The sequence below is a fragment of the Lutjanus erythropterus genome, chromosome 12, assembly GCF_056507025.1.
Source record: "Lutjanus erythropterus isolate fLutEry1 chromosome 12, fLutEry1.hap2, whole genome shotgun sequence".
Lineage (NCBI taxonomy): Eukaryota > Metazoa > Chordata > Actinopteri > Lutjaniformes > Lutjanidae > Lutjanus > Lutjanus erythropterus.
In genome coordinates, this window is record NC_139328.1 from 17,698,671 (window position 1) to 17,715,374 (window position 16,704).

Below are 16,704 nucleotides of genomic sequence, written 5' to 3' on the forward strand. Positions count from 1 at the left end.
CGTGCTGTTCTGTGGCGGCTGCAGAGGACTTTCAGTCATGAGTGTGGAGACCTTTTCTTTCAGATCTCTCTCAGCCTGCAGCTCTCCAGTCTGCTCAGAAGACATATGTTGCATACAATCTTTAAAAGCCAGAGCTCTCTGAGAGAAGCTCAGTCTGCTGCTGCCCAAGTATCTGCTGCCTGCACTCCCAGCAGCCACACATTAATCATCTCAAGCAAAGCAGTAAAAATCTGTTGTATTGCAGATTTTTGGGTTCAGTAAGATTTACCTCCAGCTCTCTGTTCTGACACAGCACGTAGCTCAAGTGCTTACTTTCAGCCATTACATCGTCCTACTATGGACAACTAACCCTGCACCATTAGCATATTTACACAGACACTCACACTGCTCTTAAATTAAAATGTTGTTTATATACACAGAAAATAAAATGGGTGTTAAAACAACCCTGCAGGGCCTCTTCGTTTATAATGCGCCGCAAGCTATATGCGCTATATGTTCTCTGAGAGTTTCTTATCCAAACAATGAAACCTCTATTAAAACCTCAGATAATATGGCTTGTGTAGAAACATTCACCCACCACCACACCACGACTGGAGTTTTTATATGCTTTGTGAGAATATAAAACCAAGTATTAAGTCTTAATTCTGAGGTAATTAAAGCAACAGTTTGGAGTTTGTTTATTAATGCAGATTTCAGGCATGTTTCCAACATCTTGGCACACTGCATATGGAAGAAAAAAACATAAATAAACCTTTTATAGTTTCAGAATACATGTAATAGTTACATTGACCCCAAATACGCTTGGGATTAAAATGATATAGTTACTGAAATCTCCTTTTTTCTCACTAAAATCCAGATTGTCATACATGTCGCTTTAACACACTTAATAAATAATTATTCTAATGGCTAGTTTGATTTCCACATACATACCTCCTATGAGATGACTTGTAGGGCTGGAGCTTATGATTACTTCCATCATCCAATAAACTACAGATTACTTCTTGGTTAAAGCAACATTATGTAAGATTTAGTATTTTATGCAATTTAACGCCTCCACTTTCAGAGTGCAATTCATTTACACACTGTTGTTGTAAATTTGATCTGCTGTAGACTTGCATCAAAAACTACAGAGTCAACAACTTTGCAACACAAGAGATAGCGAGCCAGCTCATATTACTTACCAGTCCAACAGCAAGAAGCCCAGCTCACCGCCTGTCTTTCATTCTTTTATTTCATGAAGCTCTTTCCAGCAACTAAATGTTAGATTTACTATTGTCCAGTGGCCTCCTGCTCGGTCGCTCTCTTTTTCTCTTCTTAGCTCCCCCTGTTGACATCCTGTTCAGTCTTCAGCCTCTGGCATGATGTCTGCTGAGGCCGCTGGTCATGGTTATTGTTATCCCCTCATGCAAATCTTGTTCTGCTGCTCCCTGTCAGCATCCACCCCCAACCCAGGCCTGAAAATGTCCTCCTCCCGGTTTACTCCCAGTTTACTTTGCTGTCCATCAGGGGTTGGTTGCACCAACAGGACTTATGACTCGTCTTAAGTTAAGTCGATCTTAACTTGGCAAGTCCAACCTAATAGTTACACTGGTTGTACCATCTAGGCATAAGCCTTCTTCTCGCTAAGACTGGGTATAAATCTTACGTCTAGCCATGAGCAGGTGTTAAGTCAAATTCTAGGCTGATTAATACAGATCTATACAGCCTCTAGTCACAGATGCCTTCTCTTCTGTGCCGTGAACACTCAAAGAGACGAGCTGTTCAACAGAACTGTATGGAAAATGAAAGCAGTGCAGGTGGGAAATGAATCATATTCTGTCAGACATATCATTAGATATAATACTTAAATACCAATTAGAGACTTTATAAGAAATAATTAAGACTTTCTCATTACCAGCGTATCACAAAATTCATAAAGTTGCTCCTCAGCAACTGGGATGACAGAGGCACCATTCACTCTATGACAAGTCAGTGTGACATCAAAATGATTTCAAAATTATTTTGAAGCTGTTATTTTAAGGTAGAATAGTTGCATAATGTTGCTTTAATGGTTTGGCCTCAAAAATGTCAGCAAATATTAATTCCTGAAACCTAAGGTGACATTTTCAAATGTCTTAGTTTATCCAACCAATACTACAACAGCTTCCTAGAATAGAAGACAAATCAGTAAAAATCACCTGTGAGAAGATGAAATTTGCCACTTTTAGTTAAAAATGCCTTCTTTTCTTTTGATGGACTAATTAATTCATCACCCAATTGTTTTGACTCATGATTTGTGTTTTCTGACGACCTTTAAATGTAGCTTGGTATATATATATTGAAATAAAATCTAATTGATTATCAGAATAATCCTGAGATTTTTCTTGTGTCACAGCAGCTTCATTTGCAACATTACAGAAAAGAGAAGAAAAATCAAGAAACAAAATTAAAAAAAAAAACAAGAAACAAAAACAAATACTTTAAACAATCACAGAAAACAATATTCAAGGCTCTTCAGTGTTTCAGTGTTTGATCTGGGATGAAGCTCCATATTTAGTTTTAGGATTATTGGTGTACAAAAGACAAAACCAGGACTTAACAGTTCATTAATACACAGCTATGTTAATCATCAATATAGACTTTGGCTCAATGTACAATACGCACTTTGTGTTTTTGTGTGGTTTGTTGACAATAAGAGAAACATAGACTATCACCAGATTTATTCCTGAAGAGTAAGAAGACAATGATATTATCAGTCTGTTCCAGCTTGAGTCGGTGTATTAGAAGACACGTAAGCAAAGTGCTAGCGGAGGGATAATAGTGTTTAAACAGAGGACATGCTGCTGTAATTAAGAGGTGAATCCAGGAAACACTTTCCATTTGCACCTCCTCAGTCTTGTTGTTTTTCCATTAAAGTGTATCTGGTTTTTATCTCGTCTTCTTCAGATCTGAAGAATAAATGGCACCTGGTGGTCGACCGTCTGACTGTGCTCTTCCTCAAGTTCCTGGAGTATTTCCACAAACTGCAGCTGTTCATCTGGTGGCTGCTGGAGATCCACATCATCAAGATCGTGTCCTGCTACATTGTCCTGGTCTCTGTCAGAGAGGTATGAAAGGCTGAGGTACAATCAGACAGCATCAGTGCAACAACAGGTAGTCATGTCCGCTTACTGAATTCTGTCTGAGCTTGACTGAGTGATTTGACTGGTCGGCTTTACAACAGCCAGACTTCCAGAATCCAGATGTTCCTGTCGTGAAGATACTGCAAAGAGGGAGCTAAATGCTCTTTTCTCTTAAAGGGATAGTTAAGATAGGCAGCAGTTTGTGTCATTGTGTGACATTTGGTGTTTTAAATGTTTAGTTAGAATTAAAAAAAAGTCACACAATAACACAAATGGCAGTGGTTGAAGAGCAGCTCCCTTATTCTGTGAGGTAAAATTACTGTTTTTTCCAGTGGAGTCTGGTTGAGAGAGCGATATTTGTCTTATATAACTCTCCAGAGAAACCAGACTCCTTTGGCAAAAACATTAATTTTACCTCACAGAACACAGGCATTGCTGGTCTGCTGTTGCCTCAATCTGTTAGTTTGTTTGTGTTATTTTGTGACTTTATTGTTTTAAAAGGTCATTTCAGATTCATCAAAGTCGCACTATAACACAAACAAACTCACCCAATTGTCTGCAACCTGTGTCTCCAGAAGTGATTGCAGCTCTTTTTGCTCCTCTCCAGTGGCTCTCTGTGGCTTTGACAAAAAATTATATGGAAATGATTTTGTTTAACTTTTTAACTTTTATTTATTCCTTTATGCTGTTAAAGGCCTAATGTAATTCTTACATTCCCCTATTATAAGACTATGCAGCCTAAATACAGAATTAAAAACATGTTTTAATATTTCCTCACCTTACATGTGCGTTATAGCCTTTATCTATGGCTCTGCACCTTTTACTCTAAATCCTCTAAAGTCTTTAATTTAGTACACTTATACACAAATAATTTTATTTTTTTTTTAAAGCATATGTTTATTTATCTGTTTGTTTATCTTATTTTTTATTTTATATAATTATTTTTCTTTATTTTAAAGTTTTCTCTTTATGTTTTGAATTTGTTTATTTTTGATACTGTTCCAGTCCCAAATACAATCATTATGCTTATATATCGTCTGCTTTATATCTGTGAATGTACACTAATATAATTTTATAGTTCTTTCATGTTATGAAAATGAGCACTTGACACAGCAGTATACTGTATGTATAATTTTCACTTCAATACAATTGATAAATATACTTTGGAAATGCAAACTCACTAAAACAGATAAATGTCATTATTGTGTAATATATAGCATTTCTGCTTGTATATTAGTATCTGCTGGTTTCATCTGCATGTTGCTTTTATCTTGCACATGCTACAGTAGACAGTAGACTGATGTTTGAACAGTAGATGAAAGGTATTTTCAATGATAGTAAGACGTTCACAGTCAATTTTATTCTGGTCTGAGAATAAACTTGTTCTTAAACTAAAAGCTGTTGCTGGAGCTCGACCCTTTAGGAGAGCTTTTCATTTTTCTCAGTCAGAGAAGTCGTGCCAGAAAGCCTGACTCTGCAAAGTGGATTTTATCCAAGAAATCAAGCTCCAGATTGTGTTCACATAGTTGTGCCACATGCTGCCCTGGCACAACGTAAAACAGACTAGAAGCTCTGAAAACTATCAAAGCTTCTAGTAGGCTGTGTTCAGGCTCAACATGTAAAATGAATGACAGCAGCATCCTGAGGTCATTTACTTGTTTGTACATAAACAACTGTCATGAGACTATCTGCTACCAGTAAGTATTCTGCAACTCTGAGGTACAGAGCTGTTATATTTCTGCACTGTGAGTTTGCCAAAATATATTCAGTAACATTTGTGACCTCTAAAAATGTTGTGGTATAAATTTTAAAGGGACAGTTCTTCCCAAAATCAAAGATATATATTTTTCTCCTTCCTGTTGTGCTATTTATCTATCTAGATTTGCAGAGTTTTGTAGAGATTGGTTGTAGAGATGTATGTCCTCTCTCTAGGATAATGGGACTAAATGGCACTCAGCTTTTTCTGCCCAAAACACACACACACACACACACACACACACACACACACACTCAAAAACATAAAAAACTGAAAACTAGTGTCTGTCTCTAGAAATCATGACTCATGACAATTCACAGACCTTGCTGTGAGCATTTTCAAGCAGGCAGAAAGTAGTTCCAATAGATTCTACTGCAGAAATAAAGTGGCTCCTACATGAAACTGCTCACAACAAGGTCTGTGGATTATCTTGAGTATTTTTTTTGGTGTTTTGAGCACCACTAGCTGACTGTCAGTTGTATTGAGAAGAAGAGAAGGACTACAGTGATTTCGGGGTGAGCTGTCCCCTGAACTTCACAGTTAAAAATGAGAAAAAAAATTCTAGACAATTCTATATATCCTTGTGAAGACAAAATTTGTGGAGATTTGTGGAGTTTTGACAAAGTCAGTTTTGTGTGTAGAGTTTTGAGAAATTGAGCTATACTCTCAATAAATGTGTTTAAACAATTGGGAAAAGCTCTAACGATCATAATCGTCATGCACATTTTATTTGTTGATTTTGTTGCTCAGACGCTGCATAAAATAAATTGATCTCCTGCAACATGGAGCCAACTTGGAGCAATTTGAAATGAACCAGGAGAGGACAGAACTACAACACTGCACACTAGCCAGATGATAGTCTAGGGCAAACTGTAAAAACCGTTATAGTTTCTGGATGAAAAAAAATCCCTTAATCCACATTTTTCTTGCCATCAGGGCTCTTTAAGTTTGGAAAAAACTGGCTGAGAGGTTTATCCTTTATAAGCTCGTCAGGCTCAGTCTATTAGATTCATATTAAAACTCACTTTTATAGACTTAGATTTATGTAACGTAATAATCTTTTATTTATGGTTCTTCATCTGAAGTTTTATGTGTGTGCTTTTTGTTGTTTTTTTTTATTTGCCTCACATTATTCTTTACTTTTTTTCGCCTGCATGTTATTTAAAGTGCTGTGTAAACATGTACAGAAAAAAATATTGATTATAGTAGTTTTAGTAGGAGAAGGATGAGGGTGTCAGTGGAAAAAGGAGTTATGTGAGCTTTTTTTTGTCCTCATCGCCTGTATTGTGTCCTCTCTAGGTGTCTTTGTTCAACTATGTGTTCCTGGCATCCTGGGCCTTTGCACTGCCCTACAGTCAGTATCGGCCCCTGGCCTCCAGTGTTTGCACTGTGTGGACGTGTGTCATCATCGTATGCAAAATGTTGTACCAGCTGAAGTCTATAAACCCGCCCTCGTACTCCAAGAACTGCACTATGGTAAATATAGTCAGAACATGCTTTTTGACCCTATTTTCTGCCTAAAATCATAGTTCAGATTATTTGAGGTTTGGCTGTATGAGTTACTTATCATTACTCAGTGTATTACCTACAGTAAATGCCAGTTGACATGCTCACACTCTGGAGAAGCAGAGAGGAACACCGGCAAGAAAGCTAAGCAATTAACTGTTGTTGATGGAGTGGGCAACAAAAAGGTATAACTACTTAAAAAGGTCCAGCTAAAAAATCAATATCAGTTTAAGTGTGCACTATATTTAGAATATTTTCATTGCTTTACTTTGCCATCAGACAGACTTTTCTGATGGGAAACTGCCATTATACAAGCCAAATAGCTCTCTCTCCAAACCAAACTCCATTGGCAAAATCGGTAACTTTATCTTGCAGTATATCCTTAGAGTTGCTGGCCTGCCGCTGCCCCACTTTGTTTGTTTGTGTGTGTTATTGTGTGACTTTGGTGCCTTAAAAGGATAGTTTGGATTCACTGAAATCACATAATAACACAAACAAACAAACAAAGTGGGGCAGCAGCAGGCCAGCAGCTCCCGTATTCTGCACAGTAAAATGACTGATTTTGCCTATGGATTTTGGTTGGTTTGGAGAGAGTGGTATGTCTTAAAGAACGGCAGTATCCCACCACCAAATGCTGTCTCGTGGAAAAGAAAAGTGGTCAAAATATTCTAATTATACACTTAAACTGAAATAAAACTGAATAGATTTTTTAAAATAGGTGGACCTTCTTTAAGTAGATAAAATAGCTTTTATTGCTGACCTTGTCAGCAGCTGTACATTGCTTAGCTTCCATGCTGGAATTCCTGCTGCTTCTCCTAATTGGGGCTGACCGGCATCTACTGTAGGTAATACACTTACTAAGGATAAGTACATCATACATCCCCATATCAAGTAATCCAATCTATCTCTTTTACAGTACTGTCCTTAATTAATTAAGTCCTGTTTCAAACAACATACAGTATTTATTTCACAACACATACATGCAGAATATACACACAATATTCAGATTCAGATGATTTTATATTATATTAAGTAAATAGCTCTAAAGCATGTTTACATTTTGTCAGAGCCAACAACATATTTTCTGTCCACAGCCACAAAACTACACAAAGGAACAGGAGACTGAGCTGAAGGACTCTCTGCTGTATAAGGAACCTGTGGAACCAGCACACTGGGTGGGCCTCAGGAAGTCCGATGACCTGCTGGGCTACCTCAGGGTGAGGAGCGGACACATTTATTCACTAAACAGATACAAATGAAAGAAAGTTTTGGCAAGTACTTGTATTTTTTAATTCTGAAGCCAAAGCTGGCCGGCAGTTAGTTAAGCTCTGCAGAAAGACTGGAAACAAAATCTACCTATCAGAAAGTTTAATTATTAACATGTTATGGCTCATTTGTTTAATCTGTGCTTGGTCGATGTCTGTGGCTAGATTGTGCAGGATTTATTTTTAAACCTGATTAAATTATAGTTTAACTTTGAATTTAAACTCCATTACAGATGTGATCCAAATTAGTTTCTCTGCTGAGCCATCATGAGTAGACTAACTAGGCTAACTAACTTCTTAGCTAGCCACCAAACAATGTAAGGTTTTGTTAAGGAATACAGAGCAGTCAAAACTTAATGGCTTTGCCCCCCTCTTTAATGCTTGATACTGTAGACCCCAACAAGGCAAGGCAAGTTTATTTATATACATGTAGCACCATTCAGACACAAGCCAATTCATGGTGCTTTAGCAACAGCACTCTAGTTTATTTTTCAGTCATTTATTTATTTTGATTTTGGTAAGCACACATCTTTATATTGATTAAACTCTAGTAAAGTTGGGTTTTAGTAAACGTGTATTTACTAAATGGATATTAGTTTTTAATGGTGCAGCAAAGCTCTGCTCAATTTTATGTCTGGATTTACTTATTTATATTATGTTTATCTTTGTTGATGCAACTCAGTCTGGTATAAAAATAGAAATATGTTGTTTTACAGGTGGATTATAACTGTAGGAAGTCAGTCCGCATCTCCATGAAACAGTCCCACACATAATCTTCAGAAAAATACAAAGTCCTGTAGTGCACACTGTCAAAGTATTTCAGTAGCAGAAAGAGTATTTTCTTAACCGTAAGGGTGTCCAATATTATGCTAATACAGTGAAAATGTTGCAGATAAACTTTATTTACTGTTTGCATAAACTAAGTTTTTGAGTATAAAATATTAGAAAACATGACAAATGTTCCTAACAAAATTGACAGAAATGAAAGGAAATGAATGAGTTAAAAATAGTTAGTTTTATTTAAACTGTCTGCATGATTCAACAAAAAGAATTAATATGTAAAAATATTCTCTGTGCAGAACAACCTCTTGATGCTCGCTCTGTTAGCATTCGAGGTGACTATCTACCGCCATCAGAAGTACTACAGACTGAGGAACAAACTGTCACCTCCTGCTGCCCGGATTATCTTCCATGATATCACACGGCAGCATCTGGACATTGGCATCATCAGCTTTGTCAAATACTTCATCAACTACTTCTTCTACAAGTTCGGACTGGAGGTAGAGACAAGTGAAAAGAGCTAAAAATGTCTGAAAACTGTTTATCTCCGTCACTTCATGTGCATATTCCTCATGTGTTTACTTCAGACGTGCCTGCTGTTAGGGGTCAATGTAATCGGGCAGCGTATGGACTTCTATGCCATGCTTCACGCCTTCGCCTTGATAGCGGTCATGTATAAACGCAGGAGGAAAGCCATTGCTGAGATCTGGCCCAAGTACTGCTGCTTCCTGGCCTGCATGCTGACATTCCAGTACTTTGTCTGCATCGGGATCCCACCTGCAGCCTGCACAGGTCTGTATAATCAACTTGGCCAGATTATACTTTGGAATTGTTCACATAATTATGAAAATACAACATACATAAAGCCTGTTGTTCCTCTCTCTTTGTGACACACTTCCTCTGTTTTGTATTTGTTTTGTGTCACCATGTCAAGGCTCTTGTTGCCAGTCCAAGGGACAAGTCAATGCAAAATCAAAAATGAATATTTTTACTTTTTATCCATCTAGATAGTTCTGATGTGAGTTGCTGGGTTTTGGAGATATCGGCCGTAGAAATGTCTGCCTTCTCTCGAACATAATGGAACTACATGTCACTCGGGTTGTGGTGCTCAAAGTGCCAAAAAGTAAATTTAAAAAACAGTGATGTCTCTATCAATAGAAATCATGTATCGCATTATAGGCAGACATTTCTATGGCCAACATCTTCAAAACTTGGCACCTCACACCAGAACTATCTACATGGATAAATAACACTACAGGTAAGATGAAAAATATGTACTTTTTGACCGGTCTCTTTAAAGTGCTTCATAAATTTACATGACAATTTTCATGTTGTTCATACATGGGTCCAATGATAATGTTGCATGTTTTAATTTCAGACTATCCCTGGAGATTTCCCAACTCTGCTACAGACTCCAATGTGGTCAAGTGGCTCTATGTTCCAGATTTCCACACCAAACCCAATTCAACGTTCCTCATCTGTATGTGTATCTGTGTGGCTCTATAGACACGAGTGGATATAAATGTGGTGGTTATGATGCCGATGGTTGTCATTATAGTTTCAAAATTAGATTTCTCCTCTCCTCTTTTCTAGATGACTTCATGTTGCTGCTGTGTGCCTCGCTCCAGAGGCAGGTCTTTGATGATGAGAACAAGGCGGCCGTCCGCCTCATGGCCGGAGACAACGTGGAGATCTGCAGAGATCTAGATGCAGCTTCTTTCAGTGTCCACAACCCTGTCCCTGACTTCATCCACTGCAGGTATGGCAGCTTACACTGACATCATGCTGCAGGAGGAAGAGGCCCGAGTATGTATTCCTATTAGGGCCGCGTGGATAGAGTATATGGGAATAGATCCCATTACATTTACATTAGATTCACTAGAAACAGTTGTCATAATTTTGTTGCCATTGGAGCTTGACTGAACAGGCATTAACATGGAAGACAACAATACAATGAAATGGAAAGGAAGTGAAATAGCCAGCTTAATTGATGCTTAATGATGTTAGATTCCTACAATTAAGTCAAAAGTGAAATATGTTCAAAACAATCAATTTCCTACATTCATCCAACAGAATCAGGTATGAGAGATATTAAAAAAAAAAAAAGAAATATTTAGAAATATTTTTAAAAAAGCCAATATTCTTACTAAGTTGTTTACATTGCTAATGTTGTATATTCCACTAATATGCCTGTTTACATGTAGCTGTGCATAATACACTTAATATAATGATGTACATCCTATAGCGGTATATCCAAATTGTGTATCCAGAAACCTGATGATATCCAAGTCTCTTATAATGCAGGTGTGTTTCTGCTTCTTATCAGAAATGTGAGCTTTTCTTTTGTGCGTACATCTCTACTCCCAGCCTTGGAAACTTTTGGCCAGTTGGTTTGTGTACAACGCACAGAGCTGAATGTAAACTGTGTGAAAAACTCCAATTGAGACACATCAGTCTGAGAGCGCTGTATATACAACATGTCCAAGGAATGTTCCTAAAACCCCAATAATATGAATACTGATGTCTTAATTCAGTAATACCACATTTAGAATAAGGCCTAATTTGGGATATCCAAACGGAATATTCTGTTTACATGAACCATATCGAATTTGAAATACTATCATACTTTGAATAATAGTGGAACATTAATGTGCATGTAAACATACTGAGTGTTGTGTTCACAACTTGTATCTTCCACCCTCAATTATCACAGTTACTGATATTGTTACGGTGTTGTTGTGCTGAAAATGTTCAAAAGATTTTAAATGAACATAATATGTTGGCTGGGTGACCAAACTACATAACGTGCAGTGACTACAGTCTGCAGCAGTCACACGAACGATAACATGACAAAGCTTAGTTTTTACACTTAAAGCATCAGTTTCTATTATTGACAAGCTATTACTGTTAGACACACAAACCCTCATTCTGAAGTCCTCCCTCCCCCACCCCACTAACTTTGCGGTTGCTAGGCCGTAGTGGGTGGTGGTCACGAAGACTTGCAGAAGCTTTTTTTGTCTGCATGTTGCAGACAGAACAACCATCTTGAATCAAGTTTCCCAAAAATATCTCCTGAGCAGCACTGTCACTGACTTCTGCCATGTTTTCATTACCCCAAACAAATGCGTGATGCACACTTAACATGCACACCTGCATCTGGGTGACTGTGGCTCACTGATGCAGTTAGACAGTGTTTACCATGAGTTTTTCATAGTATGATATTGAACACTTTTAATGATAATTAAAGTTTCACATGTTAATACTAACTGTCAGGAATCTCACCTTGTTTTTCCATTAAACCAGCAGTTATCAAGTTCATCTTTAAACTGATGGGCTAGAAGGTGGAGAAGAAGGCTGGTAGCACATGGTTGCAAATGTTCATCCCCTCAGTGTTTGGGTAAATTTGTATTAGAAACATTTTGTGAAAAGGTGTCATTCTCCCTAATTTGAGCAACAACCACTGAGGTACAGTTGAGTCAGATGGTTACTGTGGACCTCAACCTCTCCAGTGAGGCTTCTCAGAGCGAACTCAGTAAAAAAATATGTTGTTTTTGGCTGCTAACTGTGTAACTGTAGAAATCTTAAGTGGGGTGGTGCTGAATAAGAACATACTCACTCAGCAAATCTCTTATCCTAGATAAATAAAGGTGAGAAAAAAAACTGACAGATGACAGTAGCTCATGTCAGTAGCTTAGTGAGAGCTATTATTGAATACCCACGTATACATAATTCAGAGTTTTGGCTGTCGTCCGACATCTGAATCTAGAGCTGGATACTGACATTAAAAAAGGTTGAAGGGAAGGATTTCAGAGGCAGAGCGAGTTAGAAAGACAGCGAGAGCATCCTGACCTGTCCACAGTCATTGATTATGTGCTCTTCACATTCCACTGTTTTGATGCCCAAAGTGGACAAGTCTTTTATTAACGCACTCTGTGTCCATCAACAAGCCCTAGTAGAAAGAAAGCGAGCTGTACTGCCCGTCTGTCCACGCCACAGCAGCTCTGCACTTATTCCATCGTTTCCCTCCAGGATCGAATTACGGATACGGGGTGGGGGAGAAATCCATAATCCACAAAAACACTCTGTCCGTCACTCCGCGACTCAGACGCTTTTGCCCTGTACTCTAACTCAATAAATAGCTTTTAAGTATGGAAAAGGTATTTTCTCCCCATGATGAAGAAGGACACTCACTCAGCTATTCCGGCCCATCAACGTGTCGTCCGATCCAAACCCACTTCATCAGAGCTGCTTCCTAAACACTGCAGACGTTGTTGCGGTCCCCTGTTTTCCATCAAATTAGTGCACGTTGCTTCCTATGTTTTCACTCCACACATCATGTTAATGGGCTCTGACATGATCACACAGGATCCGTGTGCATGCTTTTAGCATGTTAGACACATGCAGTAGTGTACCTGAGCTGAGTGACAGGAGTCGGGTTTCAGCTGTGCTTCACGTTCATCGATCAGACTCTTCCCGGTGTCCTGACACTAAGTGATGCACTAAGTGTGATTGATGGGCAGATTATGCACACAGCAGCAGAATGAACTGAAATGTTGTTTAGACTTTGATTATGTGGGAAACATGCATCCTTATTAGCAACTTAGCTCAGCTGGCTGGGGTCCATGCTGTCTACTTTCAACGTTGTGCGGCTGAAATGAACTTGTCCCAAATCTCAAATCTTTCCTGTCACTACTAGGGTTGCAGTGGTAGACCATGGTATGAAAATTGACAGTTAGGAAAAACTGACTTTCATACAGAGCACGTCAGTGACTATTTCTTTGGTGTTCTGATATCTGCTGGTAAGAAAACCATTACTAGACACTGGTTGCATCTCGACTCCCCCACAAAAGAAGAATGGGCTGACATTGTTAATGAAATATATACAATGGAAAAAAAAAATTATGGTTTAAATGGGTTTCTTATGTACAAAAGTCAGATTTTATGGAGTTAACAATTTAATACTCTTTAATACTCTCTCCCTATAGCCTGGTTGCCTGATTCTCTAACCAATTTTTTGTTTTAAAAATTTACATAACGTCCTGGGTTATCTTTGAATATGTCAGCGCACTTTGTTTCTAGCCTATACATTCCTCTTTTACCATGTTAATAGTTATTGTTTCCAACAACGGTCAAACAGAGAAATCTGTAATTTATTCAAGGTAACTATGTGCTTCCTGCTAGCTGTTAGCTGTTATAACTTCTGGGAAAACATGGGTTACGCTGGATACATCAGAGAGTGAAGTGTAATGAAACTGAATTTTATTAAAATGACCTCAACAATAATTTCAGTCTGAGTCATGTCAAATATTTTTCTATCAGTTATGTTGGTTGTTTACAATGAAAACAACAACTCCCATGATTCCAAGCTACTTAATGACATCATCAAACTATGTTTTTGTTATTGTTTTAATGTCAGAGAGACTCCCAGTGGCAGAAGTTACATACTTAAAGAGCCATTGTAATTTAAATAAAAACATGGTAAATCCACACCTGTAAAGTACTTTCTTACTGTAACTCCACTTCCTGGCTTTTTGTAGAGTTTCATTGGCAGATGTATCCTTGGGCGTCATAGTATTGGTTTTGTTAACATGATTTTAATCTGCAGCTGAAAAGAGATGGTTGAAAGCTCTGGAAAAAGCTGTTAAAGGTGCAGGTCACCCCAAATTAAAAAATACATATTTTCCCTCTTAACTGTAGTGTTATTTATTCATCTAGACTGTTTTGGTGTGAGTTGCAGTGCTTTGGAGATATAAGCTCTAGGATATTTGTCTTCTCTTGAGTATAATAGAACTACATGTCACTTGTGGCGCTAAAGACAAAAAGAAAAACAAATCTGAAAAACTCAACAGCAATGCCCCTTTCCAGCAATCATGATCTGGACACTCATGTTAATCCATTAGCTTAGTAGTGCTAGTGTTCCAGCTCAGCTGAGAATGTTTACATCCCACAGTGTCACAAACACAAGCCTCTCATCCATGAGTAGACGCATGCTTCCAAAAAACATAAAATTGAATGCTGAATTTTTAAACCCTAACATTTTGGTTTCACCACTGTCATCCAGGTCCTACCTGGACATGCTGAAGGTCATCATGTTCAGCTACCTGTTCTGGTTTGTTCTCACCATCATCTTCATCACGGGAACTACACGCATCAGCGTCTTCTGCATGGGCTACCTGGTGGCCTGCTTCTACTTCCTGCTCTTTGGTGGTGAGCTGTTGCTCAAGCCAATCAAAAAGATCTTGCACTACTGGGACTTCCTTATAGCCTACAACATCTTTGTAATCACCATGAAGAACATTTTGTCTGTGAGTCATCTTTCTTAAATTGAATATTATATCAGTGAAAATTTCACCACTTGCCATTTGACTGTCCTTCACTGTTAAAACAGTCAGGTGAGGCAATAATTTCCTCAGTGTGTGCCATATTAACCATGAATGCCTACATGTACCAGGATGAGTTGCATGCAAACAAGCTACAGCTTGCACCATTCTTCTTCTTTTCTTTTTTTGCATTATTATTATTTGGTACTGCTTTCCCAATATCAAGACTGATTTCAACCTCAATGGATGAGACAATAGCACATAGAAAAGACAATTGTTGGCCAAAACACCTCCAGCAGTAGCACAGCCCCTGTCTATCCAGGGATGGATGATAGAAATCGAAGCTGAACTGGCCTATAGTTCTTCCTTAACGCCAACTACATCACCTTGCCTGTCAAATGACAGCACTGGTGTTGGAAGAACAACAGACTTTGCAGCAGAACTCCTGCTTGTGCAATATAGCACACACTGAAGACATTATTGCTTCACTTGACTACATATTCCATCAACACTGATTAGATACATAAAACACAGTGAATTTTCCTGTAAACTATGAGACAGACAAATCCTGCATCCTGTACAAATGAGCAGATATAATGTTTAGATTTGAAAACAACTGTCTGCATGAATGTGTGTCCTGGAGAAGAAAAATACATTCACTATAAACTTCTTTGTTCTGAGTATCTTGGCATACAGAGGAAGATTCCTCTGTGTTATGTGAAAACAAAGACTTTAACTGATGTTTAATTGTATCAGTTTATACAATTAAATATTAAGTTATTTAAAGATATAATAACAAATGGGAAATAACTTATTGCATTTAAGGAAATAATAATGAATTCTTGTTCTTAGATCTTGGCTTGTGGCTACATCAACTCTCTGATTGTGAACCACTGCTGGTTGATCCAGTTGTTCAGTCTGGCCTGCACCATCAAGGAGTACAAAATCGGCGTGCAAGGTAAATCTGAGTTGACTCAGCACTTCTTTCAGGTTCAGGTTACTTTATTTGTACTATTAGGAAGATTTAGTTTGCAGTAGAAGACAAGGTATCTAACTTTACACACATTTAACACTTACAAACACCACAGACAAACGCAATAAAAGCACTCAAAGGCTCCAAGGACAGAGGAAAAACAAAAAAATGCTAATAAATAAACAATAAACAAACAATAATAATAAATACTTATGTGTAATCAAATACATGCTATAAAGATGAATATATTACCCAGGCTGCTTTTTCTTTTTCTGTCCCGAGCAATTCAGTGAATTTCACGAATGATTTCAAGCAAAGACCTAGGATTTTATTTCAGACATTTCAACTGTCTGCAGAGGGGTGAGGTTTTTACATAAAGAACTTGAAGACCTGACATTTGAGAAGAATGCATGAATATGACTTTGGGTGGCATATGATACAGAATCCACACCACCCAAATTTAACAACAGATTTGAACTTTGGACAAGTGCAGGTATCATTTCAAACTGCACGATATCCTCCAGTAAAGGTTTAGATACCTTTCAACAACTGTCAGAAACTTATAAGTTAGAAAAACATGATTTCTTCAGGTATCTTCAGGAATGAGTTTGATTAAGATATTTATCAATTAAAGGTAATAAATTAAAGGTAAAAATTAAACAATTAAATTAAATTAAATTAAGTAAACAATTAACAATTAAAGGTAATAGTAACAGGAAATGAATCTCTAGGATTTATTCATCTCTACAGTTAGAAAGGGGTCTTTCCACAATGTCTGTCAAATCAAGGTGGGAGAAAGAGTCTAACATAAAGTTAAACATATGCAGGACAATGTCTACTACCACAAGATTTGTGGAAGGAATTCACCTGGAAAAACATTTTAATGTTTTGTATAACTCCATAAAACTCCATAAAATTTTAAAAAATCACAAAGTAACAACCCTGAACTAGCCAACTTGGCTGAAAATGACAGATATGACAGATACTTGGTACAAATACTACT

General features: G+C 37.7%; 1 protein-coding gene across 2 annotated transcripts in view; it reads left to right on the top strand.

Annotated features, from left to right (window-relative positions):
- The window catches only part of piezo2b (piezo-type mechanosensitive ion channel component 2b), a 120,606-nt gene that overhangs the window by 71,012 nt on the left and 32,890 nt on the right, over positions 1 to 16,704 (top strand). For both annotated transcript variants that reach the window (XM_084731678.1, XM_084731679.1), the window contains exons 19-27: positions 2,926 to 3,086; positions 6,157 to 6,333; positions 7,458 to 7,580; positions 8,708 to 8,908; positions 8,996 to 9,200; positions 9,787 to 9,888; positions 10,002 to 10,167; positions 14,470 to 14,713; positions 15,581 to 15,686. In XM_084731678.1, coding sequence (XP_084587804.1) covers positions 2,926 to 3,086; positions 6,157 to 6,333; positions 7,458 to 7,580; positions 8,708 to 8,908; positions 8,996 to 9,200; positions 9,787 to 9,888; positions 10,002 to 10,167; positions 14,470 to 14,713; positions 15,581 to 15,686 — 1,485 coding nt within the window. The remainder of the gene's footprint in view (positions 1 to 2,925; positions 3,087 to 6,156; positions 6,334 to 7,457; positions 7,581 to 8,707; positions 8,909 to 8,995; positions 9,201 to 9,786; positions 9,889 to 10,001; positions 10,168 to 14,469; positions 14,714 to 15,580; positions 15,687 to 16,704) is intronic.